The sequence below is a fragment of the Populus trichocarpa genome, chromosome 4, assembly GCF_000002775.5.
Source record: "Populus trichocarpa isolate Nisqually-1 chromosome 4, P.trichocarpa_v4.1, whole genome shotgun sequence".
NCBI lineage: Eukaryota > Viridiplantae > Streptophyta > Magnoliopsida > Malpighiales > Salicaceae > Populus > Populus trichocarpa.
In genome coordinates this window covers 23,890,682-23,908,277 of record NC_037288.2, presented here as the reverse complement: position 1 = coordinate 23,908,277, position 17,596 = coordinate 23,890,682, and the positions used below count along the sequence as shown (strand labels likewise).

General features: G+C 33.6%; 1 protein-coding gene and 1 long non-coding RNA gene across 5 annotated transcripts; both read left to right on the top strand.

Moving 5' to 3' along the window:
• The first annotated feature begins 1,146 nt into the window (after positions 1 to 1,146).
• On the top strand, positions 1,147 to 4,692 carry LOC18098413 (uncharacterized). 2 transcript variants are annotated; one of them, XM_024598836.2, is made up of 4 exons: positions 1,147 to 1,372; positions 1,914 to 2,219; positions 2,421 to 2,600; positions 3,805 to 4,692. In XM_024598836.2, exons 2-4 carry the CDS (start codon positions 1,968 to 1,970, stop codon positions 4,471 to 4,473), a joined length of 1,101 nt encoding a protein of 366 aa, XP_024454604.1. In that variant the 5' UTR covers positions 1,147 to 1,372; positions 1,914 to 1,967; the 3' UTR covers positions 4,474 to 4,692. The 2 variants fall into 2 exon arrangements, with proteins under 2 accessions (XP_024454604.1, XP_024454605.1); XM_024598837.2 differs by having other exon boundaries at positions 1,355 to 1,424.
• Positions 4,693 to 14,622: 9,930 nt separating this feature from the next.
• On the top strand, positions 14,623 to 17,382 carry LOC18098412 (uncharacterized). Of its 3 annotated transcripts, none has more exons than XR_008059097.1 (2): positions 14,623 to 14,997; positions 17,091 to 17,382. It is a non-coding gene; the product is annotated as an uncharacterized LOC18098412 (long non-coding RNA). The 3 variants fall into 3 exon arrangements; XR_008059098.1 differs by having other exon boundaries at positions 14,623 to 16,498; XR_002981264.2 differs by having other exon boundaries at positions 14,623 to 16,498; positions 17,061 to 17,382.
• The last annotated feature ends 214 nt before the right edge of the window (positions 17,383 to 17,596 follow it).

The window sequence follows — 17,596 nt, the reverse complement described above, 5'->3', positions numbered from 1 at the left end:
AAAGGGCTCAGTGCCTCTGTTACTGTTTACATAGACACAAAACACTGTGAATTGGAGCAGTGTAATGGCAGCTCAGCCCTTGACACAAAGAGTTACAAGGGCAGTAGGGGAGGGATGTGGTTGTCTTTTTCGCTGGGGTGCATATGGCATTGAAGAGTTGGTTATGGGAGAAAATGGTCAGCATAAATTTTGATGGGGCTGCAGGCCATGAGAAGCGGACACCTGACGCTACCCACGCAAGGACAGCTGGCGCTGAGGCTGCCCAGCCCTTGCGCAGGGGAGACCGAGCACCACATGGCTCATGGGCGGCCCTACCCTTGCACAGGGTAGACCCAAGCGCCACCTGGCGCTTGGGCTACTCCACTGAGCAAGGCAGACCCCAGTGCCACCTTGGGGCACATAGCCACGTGTGGAGGCGTCCATGCCCAACCCCAATGTAGGTTGGACGCGTCCACACTCAATCACATGTGTTAATATAATAATGTGTGTTATAAATATTATTATTTTTTCTTATAATTCAAAGTGTTCAGATCAAAAATAGTATTATTTGTGTTATAAATATTATTATTTTTATTATAACTCAAAGTATTGATATAAAAAATATTATTATGTGTTGTAATCATCCTTGAAATTCTTAATATAATTATTTATGTTATAAATATTATTATTTTTATTATAATTCTAAATATTCATATAAAAAATGGTATTATTTGTGTTATAAATATTATTATTTTTATTATAATTAATATTATTAATAAAATAATTAATAAATTTGAAAAAATAATTATTATTAATATTAAAAATATATTATTTTTTATATTATAAATTTTTACAGTAGTTTTTATGAAAATAAAAAGTGAGTCCGCCGCGTAGTATATACTAAATGATTTCAAATCTCACATTAAAAAAATAAAATATTTTTCTAATATTTATATAATAAACTTTAAAAAATATTAATAACTAATTAAAAAATATATATATAAAAAAAGATATAAAAAAATTCATATTTAAAAAAAAACCAAATTTCATCCTGGTTCGCTTGAATCACCTGGATCATGAATTAACCCGCCACATCTACCAGGTTTGGCTCATTTAATAACTGTGGATAAATATCTATCTTGGTTTGTTTGGTGCTATACTGTGTACGAGAACAAGTACATAGAAGATGCAGGCGGCAGCCACGTGTCAGCCATGACAATTCTCTCGTTGCCACCTCTTCCCTTCTCCTCTTCTCTCCTCTACTTATCACTGGTTACGATTTCCGACTCGCCCGCCTCTGCCTTTACGTGTCTGTCTTTGGCTCTCTCTTTCTCTCCAAAAGGATTCTATCTCTCAGTGCTGCCTCACTCAATTACTTTGATTTCATTTCTGAGTAAGTCTCTCCCCCTCTCCCTCTTTCTTCATTACTTTGATTTCATTTCTGAGTAAGTCTCTCTCTCTCTCTCCCCCCTCTCTCTTCATGTACTTGTGGGTTCTTTTGAATGTTTTTACCTTTCCTTTATTGCTTCTTGAATACTGGTGCTGCAACTTGAGAAACTGCATGCACCTACATTTTCCAATTATCTCAATTTCCCTTTTGAAAGAGCTGGGCAGATGTGTTTTTGGTTTCAGCTGTTTTTTCCTCCAAAAAGTTGCTATCTTGAAGCCAAATTTAGTTGCTTTCTTGCTTGCTTCAGATTTCCCAACTTTTAAGATCAAGCTATTTCGAGAATCGTTCATTATCTGTCAATACTCAATGCTAATTCCTGAATATGTTCAGTGCAGAGCAGGATTTTGACTTTGTTTTTCTCTCTTCATTATTGCCTAAAATGTTCCTGAATGGAGTAACTGATTACAGCATTTCTTGGACTGATCTTGAATCATATCGTAGCTAAGAATAATTAGTTAATATTTTGCTTTAAACCTCTACGCAGCGCTCGTGGACGTGTCGTAATTGAGCAACAAATGAACTTAATTGGTCAATTATAATGGATCCAGTGGTGCTATTTCCGGAATCAATGGATACTGCTTTAATCTTGGTGACAAAGCCTTTCTCATTATGCAAATTGGCCATCATGTTTCCTCTCAAAATCATGTTTATTGCGATTCACACTTGGATAGAGCTGCTGGTAGTCACAATCAATTTTCATCTAAATATGTTCTGGAAGGCCATGGTTTGCTTTGTCGGTCTTATACTTTTTCCTGGTCGGGTTTTGACTGCCTTACCAAGGGAGAAGATGGTTAGTTTTAACTCTTTGATTTCTATGGCTTTCCTAGATAAGATTTTTTTTTAGCCTTGATGGGCTATCAATTTGTGTGAGGATTCGTATTTTTTGGTTTCTTAGCTAGCTAGGACCTACATGACTGTATGTTAATGGTGAATTGGAGCTACGTTTTCTTTTGATACATTTCTTAAGCTACTTTGCTATTATGATTTTCAGCTGGAAGACCATCTGCTTCGGATGCAGATCGAATTGGATAATCTTATTTGGGAAAGGAAGGAACTTCATGGCCAGCTCCAGACAGCAGATAAAGAAATTAGAATTTTGGAATCAATGTTAGCCGAAGTTGAAGAGGAAAATGACAAGGCCATTGCCAAAATTGAATTTCTAGAGGTTGAGGTAATTGCTCTACCCTCCGGAAAATTGAGTTAACTGATTAAGTTAATTTGTGGCTTCAATCATCTAATGTGTGGTGATGGCAATTACAATGTCATACTTTTAAATTACACATTGCAGGTGCCTTTATGAAATTGTTTCCCTTGTAATTGACATGTTTTGGTTGTCCAACCAGGAAGAAAATGGAGAGAAGTGTTCCGATTTGAACTTTTATTTCAACACTCAATTTGCGTTATTGTGACCTGGCCTGTAGACTAATTCTATCGTTTAATTGCAGACATCAGTCTCCATTTCTGAACAGATTTCTAATAAACAGGCACTTGAAGACTCTCTTCTTGAACAAATTAAAAATAAGCAGTAACCTGTTGCAGGCTTAGTTCTTCTAAATGGGCGGATTCTGTAGTCTAAATCATTGAGATTTTATAGCCTTTTCAGCCATGGCTTATCTCGATGGCATACGTTTTAGTGGAAAAAGATGAGCAGAGTTTGCATGTGAGCATTGACTATTAATGCATGATAACCTTTTACCTGTACTATCTTGTTCATAATGATTTACAGAGTATCAACCTTTCGATCGAAGTTTTGATAAGAAGTTTGTTGAAAAAGTGCTGCCCATAAAGTTGCCATGTCTAACAATGTGTCCAGCCTAATATGTTGGATGAGTTAGATAACCTGCATTTGTTTGGTTATCGTAACCTCCCTTTTCCTTTGCATGTGTCAGATTGATTGGTTCATCCTTTCAGGTCTTAGCATGGTAGATAACCGATCTTGTTATCTATCTGACCTTTTTCTCACCGTGATCTGATGTTGAAGCAATTGCTTTAAAATCTGAATGCTGTGTTCTAAAGTAGTAGTTGGTGTTTACTTGATTCAAGGATAGACAACCTGGTAGAGATGCCATTCTTTCCCGACCTTCCTAGTCAATTTGAAAATAGCAATTTAGCAATGCTTACAAATTTGGAAGTGGGACGAATTGACAAAATCTTACTTGACATGCCAAAAAGTTAGATAGGGCATACCACAAACAAATAATGTCAAGGAATTGCTTAATCTAGGTTAGATTTTGGATCTGTAACTGTAAGTTGCTGTCAGTTTCCCATAACCCTTACAACTTATGCATCTATATAAGTTGAATTCTATGCTATTGCTTTGCCTACACATTGTGATTGTATTCTGTGCAAATGAAAAAATATGTGGGTTCCAACAGTTGCAGGATCTGAAGGCTGAAAATGCTCAGCTGAAGGAAAATCTGGGTAAAGGTTGTTGGAGCTTTAAAGATCATGATCACAGAGACAATGGCCATAATATCATTGCTGACAACTATGGCATTTCCTCTGGTATCCAGTCATGGAAATCTGACTATAAAGGAACTGAAATCCTATTCCAAGACCTGATGATACAGAGAGAGGGATGGGAGGGCGACTGCAAGAGCAAAGCAGAATTTGCCAACTGCTTGAAAGCTGAATCCACAGATAGTGTGCCCATCCACCAAGTTACGACGGGTGTTTTCTCAAGGAATTTAGACATTAATGAGGCTCTGATACTTAGCAGGGAGGCTGCACTTTCTCAGTCTCTTTTCAGTGCCGTGCTATCACTTTTGGTAGGAATGATCATCTGGGAAGCTGAAGATCCTTGCATGCCCCTTGTGGTAGCACTCTTCACTGTTGTTGGCATGTCACTGAAAAGTGTGGTTCAATTTTTCTCCACTATAAAGAACAAACCTGCTTCTGATGCAGTTGCTCTCCTAAGCATCAACTGGTTCATACTTGGCACACTTACTTATCCAACACTGCCAAGGGTAGCCCATATTTTGGCTCCATGGGCCTTGAGTTTATTGGACCGGACAGTGAGCTGGCTTGGTATCTCTTCCTGTTAACTGACAATCTACGAACGTAGCTGTAGGAAGTACAGTATGGAACCATGTAATGTAAGACAGGCCATCGGTCTTTTTTGAGGTTTTCTTCATGGTAGTGAACACATTGTATAGCTTGCTTGTACGGTATAGGCTTTTCTTGTGTTATTTTCCTTCTCTGCTATTAACTTGTGAACTCCCTTTTATTTTCCTTTTAATTAAACAGGAAGTGTTATGAGTTTAGGAATTCGTTATGGATTGTGTTATTGTCTATGTGGCTTTTCTGCATGTTTTTTTTTTTTCCTGTATTTAGTGCCTATCTTTGTCATATTTCTCACCCCTAGAGGGCAAGCAGTCATGACATGTTGTTACCTGGGACTTTTAAAGGGATGCAGGATTAAAGAGTAAATGGAAGAGATCAGCACAGCACATGCTTAGCTTGATGCGGTGTATTTCCGACGATGAGCACGTAGCTTCTCAGATATATATGCTATTGAACAGCTCTTCCACTTTCAATAGAGAGGTCAGTATCACTTATTTTTCCATTTCTGCCTAAGTTTTTCTTTACATAAAGGGTAGAAGGACACGAATTTTTATGGTATGCGTGGTTGTAATCAACCAAACATATTTTCCTAGGGTGTCAGTCGACAGTCGGTACAAGGATTAGTCTAATCTCATAAAGTTTAAATGACCTTGATCTCATGATCTGATAACATTATACTGGGTAGGACTTTAGCTTAGTTAAAGCTTTGAATTTGACTTGTCGAGCATCAGGAAATTTCACTGTAAGAACTATCTTTAAATTCACGTCATTAAAGTAGAATTGCACTTGTGGTTCGTGGGCTCAATTAAAAGGACGTCAGAGCCTACCTTTACATCTCTTCCATGTATTTATAAACAGGAATATATTTGTGGGATCATGCTTGGTTGTCTCTTCTACATTCAACCTTATTCTATTTAAGTGGGAAATGGACTTGTGGTGCCATTGAATTGAGTGTTTAGGGCCCAACCAGGGAAAATAAGGACTCATAGTTGTTTGTAAAACAATATCCTTTTAAATGTGAGCCTGAATGAGTGGGATGACAGAAGATTGTTGCATAATTTAATCTCTTGAATCTTTTATCACGTAACTTGCACATCAAGCTGTTTGTATGTGCGCGCATTGGATAGCTGCAATCTTGTGTGATTTTGAAAGTTCTTGAGCTTAACAGCTAGTTATGAGAATGAATTCTGTGGAAACACCTTTCTGTTGGTCTAGTAGCTAGCCCCTTTATCAATGATGGTCCAGTGTGGTACATCAATTGAAGCAAGTGTCTGTCTAAACATGACATGTTTTCCTTACAGTTGTGTGGTGCCATCATTTGCTAGGACTCGTTATGTCGCCGGTTCATCGATCACGTAACAGGTTTGATGATACAATCTGTGCTGTCCATTTAGTGGTTGTGTGATCCTTTTTGTTTATTACCTGGATGAGAGTTTGAAGCAGGCCACTGTTTATCCAAGTGGAGAGATTAGCTAGAAGGTTAATATCAATTCTCTTCGTAATCGTGCAGAGTGCACTCTTCCCTTTTTACGTGTCCCTCTTTTCTCTTGTGACTGCAATGATTTGCATGGAAGGGGCTATGTGGTTGTTTGGTGACACCGTGCGATTTTATTGAATAGGGTATCAGAAAAGTGTGGTCCTGCTGAGAACAAGTTTCCAGGGTAGACAAGCCATAATCATGTGACCTCCCAAGTAGAAAGTGTTGCCGAAATATTTTTAGATGGAAACAAATAAGGAATTAGCCTAGAAACATGAAAATGCTATTTTTAAGATATTTATTTTTCATACATAGAGATATACAACTAACCTCTCTAAACTTCTAAAAAAATAAGCTAATAAGATAAAGGAAAGAAATTATGTTTTTATTGTATATTTGTTTTCTGTGTAGTGACAAATTTTATTAGACTTGAAAATCTTATAATAAAACATTATATCTTTTAATATTATGATTTTTAATGAAACTATATGACTGTTAATGAAACAATTATATTTTAAATCAAACTGAATAGTTGTTATTCAGTTTTATCCCAACAGTCATAAATGTCAAAATTAATTACGAAAATTAAAAAAATTAATTCAAAAACAAATTAATCTTACTAACATATCAAATGTCAAGTGTCATTTTCTAATATTATAAATATTCATATAATAGCATTAGAAAACCCACTAGGTGAGCCCATCCACTATGACTTTCACTTAATTTTCTACACAATAAAAACTCACACTTATAAATACTTAGGAGAGAGTGTTTCTTTTCAATATAGGATACACATCTTTTCCTTCTTTATTCATTTACAAGTTACATCAACAATCTCCCACTAGTTTGTAATGAATGTCTTTTCACTTGATAGAATTATGTTTACAATAAGGTATTTTGCAATTTAAACCTTCAATTAGTGTTAGAACTTGAATCCTTAGAAGACTCAAGTATTGTTAGACAATATTGAATCTATTTCATCATTTACCACTTCTTTTCAAAAAGCAACATCCTTAGAAGACATAACTTCACAGAATGTCTTTGGATCATCTTCCACATTTAGGATCATAGGTGTCACTTTAAATACTGAATTTTTGTCACCTTCCACTAAAAATACAACTGAATCAGTAAAAATAAAATATGTATCTATGTGTTTTTCCTTTCTAACTCTTTGACTTCTTTTAGGTTCACTTGAACCTATTACTTCTAGGTTCTTACATTTTTCACTTGGAGTTGAGCTAGGAGTCATTACTTTTAGATCTATTTCTTGCATATTTGAATCACTAATGAATTTATATTTGATAAATTCAACATGCACAGATTCAACAATCACATTAGTTTCTAAATCTAAAAGCTTATAAGCCTTTGAATTTTGTGCATAACCAACAAAAACACTCTTAAGACCTCTAGGTTCTAATTTTGTTCTTTGATTATCAGAAACTTTATAAAAAGCTACACACCATCACACTTTAATATAATTCAGATTTGGTTTTCTACTATTTCATGCTTCATAAGAAGAAACATTAATTGTTTAAATGATACTCTATTATGAATATGACATGCAGTAAATAAAGTTTCACCCCATAAATTATTTGATAAATTAGCATTTAAAAGCATGGCATTAACCATATCTAGTAAGGTCATATTTTCCTTTCAACAAGTCTATTATGTTGTGGTTTCTAAATCTAAAGCTTATAAGCCTTTGAATTTTGTGCATAACCAACAAAAACACTCTTAAGACCTCTAGGTTCTAATTTTGTTCTTTGATTATCAGAAACTTTATAAAAAGCTACACACCATCACACTTTAATATAATTCAGATTTGGTTTTCTACTATTTCATGCTTCATAAGAAGAAACATTAATTGTTTAAATGATACTCTATTATGAATATGACATGCAGTAAATAAAGTTTCACCCCATAAATTATTTGATAAATTAGCATTTAAAAGCATGGCATTAACCATATCTAGTAAGGTCATATTTTTCCTTTCAACAAGTCTATTATGTTGTGGTGTATAGGGTGCTGTCATTTGATGAATTATTTCGTTTTCCTCACAAAATGTAGAAAACTTCTTAGAAAAGTATTCACCACCTCTATCATTTCTAAAAATTTTAATTTACCTTTTATTTTTATCTACCATTTTCTTGAATTCTTTGAATTTTCCAAAGGATTCTCTTTAGTTCTTAACAAGTAAACATAAGTAAAACAAGAATAATCATCAATAAAAATTGTGAAATATCTTTTCCCACCCCTTGTTAACATATCATTTACTTCACATATATCAGAATGAATCAACTCAAGTAATTGATAATATTTTTTTACCTTAGAAAAAGGCTTTTTTGTTATATTTGCTTGAATACATACTTCATATTTATCATTATTATCATGCTGATATGAAATATAATCATGCTTACACATATATTTCAAATATCTATAATTTAGATGTTCTAATCTAGCATGCCAAAGAAAAAGAAGTAGACTCATCCATATAAGCATAAATAACATTGACTTCATTAATACTGAACTTAAACATGTTATCACAAGAATAATTTTTTTCCTACAAACATCCTACTCTTAGTTACAATAACCTATCAGACTCTAAAACAATCTTGAACCCTTTCTTGCTCAAGAGACTAGCAGATACAAGGTTTTTTCTAATCTTGGAAACATGAAACACATTGACTAAAGATAATTTTTGTTCAGAAGTAAAGTACAACTCAATAGTTTTTTTTTTCCAAGACTTTGGCAGAATTATGGTTGCTCATCAAGACCTCTTCAGACTTCTTCGATTTTTCATAAGTCTTGAACCATACTTTGTTGTTGCAGATATGAATTGTTGCATCAGAATCCAGCCACCAATCTGAAGTCTTCACAATATTAGTTGTCATATTTAATTTAGTAATTATTCCAATTTGAATGTTTGAAGCCATGGCAACTAACTCCTTGACTTTTTCTTTTTCTACAATATTCACTTTAAAAAAAACCATTTTTCTTGTTGAAACTCTTGAATCTGCACTGTTTTATGTAGTGCCTTTTATTTCCACAATGAAAACAAACCCTATGCTTCTTGTTAGCATTATGTTTCTTCTTGAATTTGTTTCCTTTCTTTTGAACTTTTAGATTGTTTTGAGTTATTGTCAAACCAGTTTCAGTACGAAATTCATTTTAGAATTTATTGCTTGCAATTCATGCATACGAAATTGAACCTCAATTTGCAAGTGAGTTTGAAATTGTTCAAAGGTATAATTATTTGTAAATTACAACATCTTCTTTCTATATTCATTCTAGGATGGAGAAAGTTTTGATAAAACAACCTCTACTTGAAGTAAATCAGGAGCTTTGATATCTAGATCACAAAGTTTTGATATCAACATTTGAATTTCATGGACTTGATCCATGATTGACTTATTGTTAGTAATCCCATACTCAAAAAAATTTAAAGCAAGAAAAAGATCAGAACTTGATTTTTCCTACTTGTAGTGTCTCCAAGGCAGCCCAAATTTCTTTCGGTGACTTTCATTTGATGAAGAAGTCATAAAGTCGATTGGTCAGAGTATTAAGAATATGCCCTCGACAAAGCACTTTGTATTCCTTGCGTTTTAGTCTTCCAGTCTTAACAGTAACAAATTTATCTTCTTGTGGTTCAGGTAGTGTAGGCAAATTCAGGTCAAGAATGTAGCAAATTTTTAATGAAGTAAGCAGGAACACCATCTTGTGTAATTCATACCATCGAAATGATCAAGTTGAATTTTGACATCCTTAGCAACCCTTACGCTTGAATTCAGATTTGTTTTCATTAGAATAAACACCTTAAAATTGTTGTTGAAATATTATAAGATGAAAACAAATAAGGAGTTGGTTTAAAGGCATGAAAACACTGTTTTAAAGCTGTTTATTTGTCTCATATAGAGACAATACCTCTAGAATACATCTAAACCCTTTAAACCTCTAAAAGAATGAGTTGATAAGACAAAGAAAAGAAATTATGCTTTTATTGTATATTTGTTTTCTATGTAGTGACAGATTTTATTATACCTAAAAACCTTATAATGAAACATTATGTATTTTAATATTATGACTGTTAGTAAAACTATATGACTATTAATGAAATAATTATATTTTAAATTAAACTGAATAGTTGTTATTTAGTTTTATCTCAACAGTCATAAAATATCAAAATTAATTATGAAATTTAAAGAAATTAATTCAAAAATAAATTAATTTCACTGACATATCAACAAGTGTCAAGTCTCATCTTATGATATTATAAATATCTATATAATAGTATTAGGAAGCTCACTAGGTGAGCTCATCTACCATGACTTTCACTTCATTTACTATACAATATAAACTCACACTTATAAACACTTAGGAGGGAGTGTTTCTTTTCAATGTGGGATAAACATCTTTTCTTTCTTTATTCATCCACAAACTACACCAACAGAAAATCTTGTGAATTCTAGTATATGGGGCTAGAAGGCCAAACTCAAACGCCTCTGTTATGATGTTGATTTTATAAGCATTTACACCATCAAAGGAAAATCCAACAATTTCCTACTAGGCTTCGCTTGATTATGTGGTGCGGTCTGTATTTTGTTCCAACCGCAGTTTTAAAAGTGTTTGATTAATCAACATATACTAAAAATTCTCTTTTAAAATCTTAATTGAGAAAAAAATTACAATTTATAATTGTGTTTAAAACCTGTATTTTAAAACTCAATCATAAAAATTACTAAAATGATAAACATTGGATTTTATATCAGATAATAAATATCTTGATTACATTAAAATTTATAAAGTTGAGGTATTATTTTAAATGATAATTATGATATAGATATTAAGTGATGATGATGCAGCTATGAAGTGATGATATGTTCTTCTTTCATTTTTTTTTTTGTTTAAAAAACTTTTTTGAAAAATATATGAGCACTTTTCTTCTATTTCAAAGGCATCTTTATCATCCCAAATCTTATTTACACCTTACAGGTGCATCATGCCTTTTTGTGCTTGCACGTTACCTTTTCTTTGAATTTCTTGTGCTCTCTCTAGAAAAAAAAAAAAAAAAAAAAAAAACCTTGATATGTCATTAAGGATGCTTCTAGAGTGCAATCATAGCATGCATGCTGACTTTACACCATGCCTTTTTCCATGTCTTTCTTGGTGTTAAAACATAGCTGAAGATTTTGCCACGCCCTTTGTTTATAACGATGGCATACGTCAACATTACTCTTGTGAGGTGTGGCAAAATCATCACCCACCATGTGAGTTTGAGACGTCTATATTTTAGGTTGATGATGCATTTTAAAAATAAAAAATAAAAAGAGAGAGTGAAATATCCTTTCAGTTTTATGAACTTGATCATCGATTTGTTCCTTGCTTGTTCACCAAGTGTTTGGCCTCTGGAAAAGATATGGGGTTGTAGAATGTGAAAGACACAAGCGGTTTTAGATTTGATTTTAGATATCATAATCATATTTTTTTACTAGTTTTTTCTATGATAAAGAAGGTTATTTTCACACTAATTTTTATCTATAACAAAGCATTTTTTAGATTTGAAACTATATTAAATGCATGTCTGGTACGGTGTTGTAATAACTTTTACGATTACGATTTAAAATAACTTTATTTAACAAAGATTTCAAAAGATAGTTTTTAGTGGGATCAATCATGTAAAATCATGGTATGTTTAACTTAAATATTAAAATATATATATATATCGCAACACAAAAACAAACAAAACCAAGCTCGAATCTTCTTGCGTGTTTGTCATTATTTTTATTAAAAAAATTATTCATTGTAGTGTTGTTGGGTGTGGATCTCAATTTTTTTCGACAACTTTATCTTGGAATCCGGAGTTATCCTCATGTTTCATATGTTGGACACCGTAACCAAGTTAAAAGTCCATGGAGTTTCTGTACATAGGCCCCCCTTCATGGAAAAATTGACACCGTCTTTGGAGAGGTGATGATGGTTAAGGGGGCAAATGGAGCTCCGTGGGCGTCAGAAAATTGGAAAAACAGCCGGCCAGTCATGTTCTCCACGCCTTTTCAGAGACCATTTCCGGTAACATGCATCATGATTTCCTTTGACAATTGCTTCTTCTTGTCTACACACTTTAAAGGTCGCCACTTGTTTAGATTTGATCTAAGATCTCCATTTCATATATGATTATAATATTGTATGTTTTTTGTTAATTCAACTCTAAGATTGAATTCGAAATGAGATTTAAAAGCGGCAAGAATAGTTCAATGTCGATTGGGTTTTTCATTAAGACATGAAAGAACCTAAAAACTTTAAATGGGATTTGTTCAGTTAGTGGTTCATTGTTAAATAAAAATAATGAAATGATAAATATATAATCTTTGAAGTTGAATGTTATAAGTTCAAACTTCATTATAGATAATTTTTCATTTTAAAAAATTCAACTTAATGTTTCACCCACGAATCTAACCGACCAGATTTTATAGGGTTTTATCAAGTTTAACTAGTTTTCATCAAGTTTCTTGAAGGTCTGATTTTAGTATCATCGCGAACTAGAATTTGACCAATTTTTTATTAAATGTCTCGAAAATTCAGTCTTTAGTATTAGCTCGGGCCAATTATGTTGTTGGAACCCTAGATCTTCGATCAAACCAATTAGCATAGTCTAAATTTAATAATATTATTTGACAGGTGGACGATCGATATCTAAAATTTTTTTATTAATTTTTTAAGAAACCACTTTGGCATCTTAAGGTAGAGAAAGAATAAAAAAAAAAATGTATCATATAGAATAAGTAATACAATTACATTAACTTTGTTACTTTGTTAATGGATTCAAAAGCATAGGACGGAAAGTGAAAGTCGAAGCCACAATACTGTTTTATTTATTTTAATTAAGATCCCAATTTAATAATAACATGCAGGGCCGGCTCCATGGAATCTTAAAATCAATTTTTCTTTCAAGCTCTGTCCTCCAAATGCCTGAAGAGCTATGATGCTGCGAAGGAGGCCAGCCTTCAACCATGAGCTTAGCTAATATTATTCCAGGTTTTTTCACTTGGAGTGGAAGACTTGTTCTTTTTTTTTGTTATTCAACACGGGGAATCCCACATAGATGTTAAGATTTTTGTTAGTTTATCTTGATAAATTGATTTGAAAAATATAGGATTTGAATCCTAATTCAATTTGAATTTTAGTTGAATAAAATAAAATATTATCTGATAAGATTTGGTTGATCCGGTCTGATTTTTAATGATCTAGTCTAACCTAATTAAGTCAGTATCAAGAAAATAAATGAAATAACGCTATTTAAAAAAAATATTAATCCAATAATTTAATAATTAACTCAATATTGTAATGATCTATTTTTTCACCTAATCAATACGTGCCGAGTTAAGTGCTAAATCCATTGTAAAAGTCAGAGTTTGCCCCATAAATTGTTCTTACGTTGTTTTCATAACCTGTTTTGTTTTTAATGTTCATTTACCCTTACAAATTTAGTTTAATGCAAAAGTGATTCCATCAAGCAGCATTGATATTTTAAAAATACATGTTCCAGAAAAAGTAAAAGGTGTGTGCCTAACTTTTATTTATTTATTTTTAATTAGTTTAAGCCCTCAAATTAATTAATTCGACCTTTCTTTTTTCAATTAAAGAATCTAATTTATATGTAGATACATTTATTAATAATTCACAATTTTTTTTTCCTCTTTAAATAAAAGAAACTCCTGGATGGCCGAAGGCATCGTCTTGAGATATGAAATTAGTGATACCATGATCTTTGAAGAATTAAAATCTTCACGCACAAAAAAAAATAAAAAATAATGCTACTTTTATATTTTATACTGTGGTGTAGAAAATTATTTAAAAAACATAGCACTGAGGCTAAAGATCACGCGCACGTGCATCCACTGTAGCACCACGCAGGACCCGACACAAATCGCAATCTTCATAAGCTCCAACCCTATTTTCATGTCATTGATTGCCACAAATTGTAGGAAAACACCCCCGTGATAAAAAAACTATCCTTCCTAAACAATTTGATTTCCTGAAAGCACACCTTCTTTCAAGATCTCATTAAGAAATTAACAAAACAATCCTTCCAAAAATACTTGAAGCTCCTCTCCTTTTCTCTCTCAATGAGCGGTGTTATTAAAATCAACATAGTGTACTATATGGAAATCTATCCAGTCAAATCTAGATAATTTAATGAATAGTATAGGTTAATCCACCCAACTCATAATTCTGATTTTGAATCGGACTGTGTTTAATAACTTTGCTAATAAGACAAAAAAATTAAAGCAAAATATGAAAATATATGTTCAAATATCTTTTTAATTGAACATCATTGTTAACAAACAACCACCGCATTCAAGATTCAAACTAAACCAATAATAAAAAGGATTGGTTATTTATTTTTTATATTGTAATTTGTAAAGAAAGAGAGAGAATTCGAGAGGATTTTTATAAACTTTTCCATAATTGAGGAGTAAATTTGAAAAATCATATTGTTTAGGATGAGAAATCAAGGATTATTTTTTCGAGGATGTGTTTGTTTTTTTAACAAAAGTTCATGGGGGCTTTTTGTAATTTGGCCAAACCAAAACCACATCCCGCTTATGGTTGCCGCCTCAAGGAACGGGAAGTCGGTAGGAGGCGACGTGTCGAAATCACGTTCGTCTGTGCTCACTATAAATAACCCTCATCCCTCACCAATACCTACCCACTCCTAAATATGTAGTATATAAGTAGGGCTATTTACGGAAAAGAAATTAAAATTATTTTTTTGTAGAGAAGGAGAGAGGATTTTTAGTTACCGGCGGTCTCTAATTCGCTTGGTGCAGGTCGGGAACTGATTCGGCGATTTGATTGCCAGATGGCTAAACACGATTGGCTGTGAGGCAAATTATAAAAAGAAAGAGAATTGGATCCCGCCTTGCATCAACTGAATCGGAGACCGCGGTGAAGACGACGCCGCCGCCGAAGCAGAGGCAGCAGCGTTAGATCTCTATAGCGTGCTCTTTATATCTCAATCAGATCTCAGGTCTTCTCATATTTTTACTACAAGAAAAGGAGAATTTTATTTTGATTTGATTACTTATAATAGATCTTGGCCCTCTTGTGGTTGAATCGAATACACTGTAGTTGTTCTTTGTTAGATCTTGGCTTCTTAGCTTCTTTTTTTTTAATTTAATATACGATTTTAGGTTAGAAGTCTCATTCTCAAGTCATAATTTACAAGTTAATTATTTTTTGAAAAGTCAAGCTTTTATTTAATGCTACTAAGCGTGTTGAATCCTTTCAATCTATTGTGTGAGCATTTTGGCATGAACGGCGAATATGTAATTTCTCCATGATGTGTAATTAGCGATTTTATTGTAATTTAGATCTTATATAATTCATAGATGGTTGTGGGTATAATTTCAAAAAATAAATGAATAAATGGTATGAGCAAATATTTAATAGCAATGTAGAAATATTTTTTTGTATCTTAGGTCCAAGGAGGAGCCAAACAAGGTTTAAAATGTTTCCTTGGAAATCTGCCGACCAAACACAGATGGCTTTGAGAATTACATTCCTGAGATTGTGATCTGAACCCCATATTCAATATGTCCTTTAAATTAAATACCTGCAAGGAATTCTAGCTTTCTAGCTAGACCACAAATTTTTACCTTTATTGTCAATTGGCATATGTAAGTGCATGGAAAATGCTATGCAGGTGGTGGTTAGGTGTTTGGGAGAGAGGATGGGTAGAGAGGTTGCTAATAAATGCCTGATTCTCTACTCTGCCGATTTTTTTATGTGTGCGTGGTTGCTTCAATGTCTTAAGAATTTATGCTTTGTTTTGAATTCATTTTTGGACCAGCCTCCTAATTATTCCATTTAGAAAAGTATAGCTTTTTGTCGAAAATAAGTTTCCATTTCCTCTTTTGGAAATGTACTTTTTTCTCCGAAATTTTCCAGGGAATAAATGCTGATCCTTCATCTCTAATGCTGGAGGTATCTACTTGATAAAGTCTTTTATTCCAAGTTGTTCAAGAACTTGCTTGAATAATCAACATTACTTTATCTTTTCAGTGAATAGTTGTTAATTGAGCTTGTGTCCAACACATGCAGTGAAAAGCTTAAGTGAAATGATAGGGCTGTTGTAATATGGACCTGCTCATAATTTATTTCTGCTGGTGCTTTGCAGTTTTTGAAAAAATAGTTTTGGTTAGTGATACACAGATAATGATTCAATGTTAAGAGTGTAATTTGGATAGAAACAAGGTATGAGAGACTACAATTAGTAAAGCCATCTGTATGCTTACTGGTACTGTGAAGACTGAAATGCCAGCAGCTCCTCGCCCTCTCTTATTTTATTACGTATCGGAACTTTTAGCATTCAATAGAACATATATAGTCTGCCCATAAGTTAGTCCTTCACTGTGAAGTGAGGAACATTACAATCACAGATTTTGGCAGCCGTGGTACTTTTGCAGGTACACATGCCAATTCTCCATGGGCAAGGACTCAGTTTCTTGCTGAATGATTTACCTTTGCAGGTTTTTGATCCTTCTATATCATCATGTTCCTTTTTCCGTTTTCCATGTAACTTCTACTGATCTTCTGAGTACTGAGGGATTTATTTGCACGACTCAAGGATCAAGTTGCCAATTGCCATGAATTCCTTGATATGTTCTTTAGAAGATGGTATTTTTGTATTTGATGGCTGACTGCAGTTGCCCTCTCAGTAGTGGCGGAACTGATGTATTTTTACTGTGGAAGAATGGCAATGATACTGGCTATAAAATATTGAAACCTTCCACGTTGTGTACTCTAATTAGTAAGGAAATAAAATATGGATGATATGTTGCGACGGGGAAGCTGTTTCTAGTCCGTTATCAATGCCTCTTTTGTCATGTTTCTTCACTTCAGTAGAACTTAAATGTTCAGTATGTAATCAGTTAGCATTTCAATTTTCATCTTCATTACCATTCTGGGGATAAAAAGAGATTCATGAGTATATATATATATTCGAGGAAACCTCCCTCTGCTATCTTTTCATGCTCTGCATTCTGAACAGATCAACCAGAACAAGTATCATTATGTTCTTTTTATTTTCAGCATCTCTGAAGAATTCTACCATTCAAACAGGTTATGGGGGCCAAGCCAAGCTCGATATGGGCGATTCTGCTGTCTGTAGCTCCTGCTAGCAAGCTCCATTTTCTGATTGGAATGAGGTCATGGATGGCTTTAGGTCTTACAACAGAGAGAGAATCCAATGTGAAAAGCCTGAACTTACTCTGAAGGGTTGCCACATTGTCTCTCTTGTTGCTGCCCAAATTGTCAAGGTATCTTTTTTTCGCTCATCATCTAGTCATCCCATTTGGTGTTTATTTGTCAACACTCTTGGCACATTATATATGTAATTATTTAATTTTTGTCCTTGGTTGGTCTTTTCCTTTGGACATGTATTATTATTCTCCCCCGCGTCCTTCCTCCACATGGAAACTTGGATATCTTTTGTCAGTGTCGTTCTATTTGCGTGGTTGGAGCGAGTTGGCCAATTGCGTTGCATAGATGCTCTCCTTGGTAAAGCGCAAAAAATTATGTAGCAGGGGCGGAATATTTTCGGTTCGGTGAAAAAAAAACTAAACTGA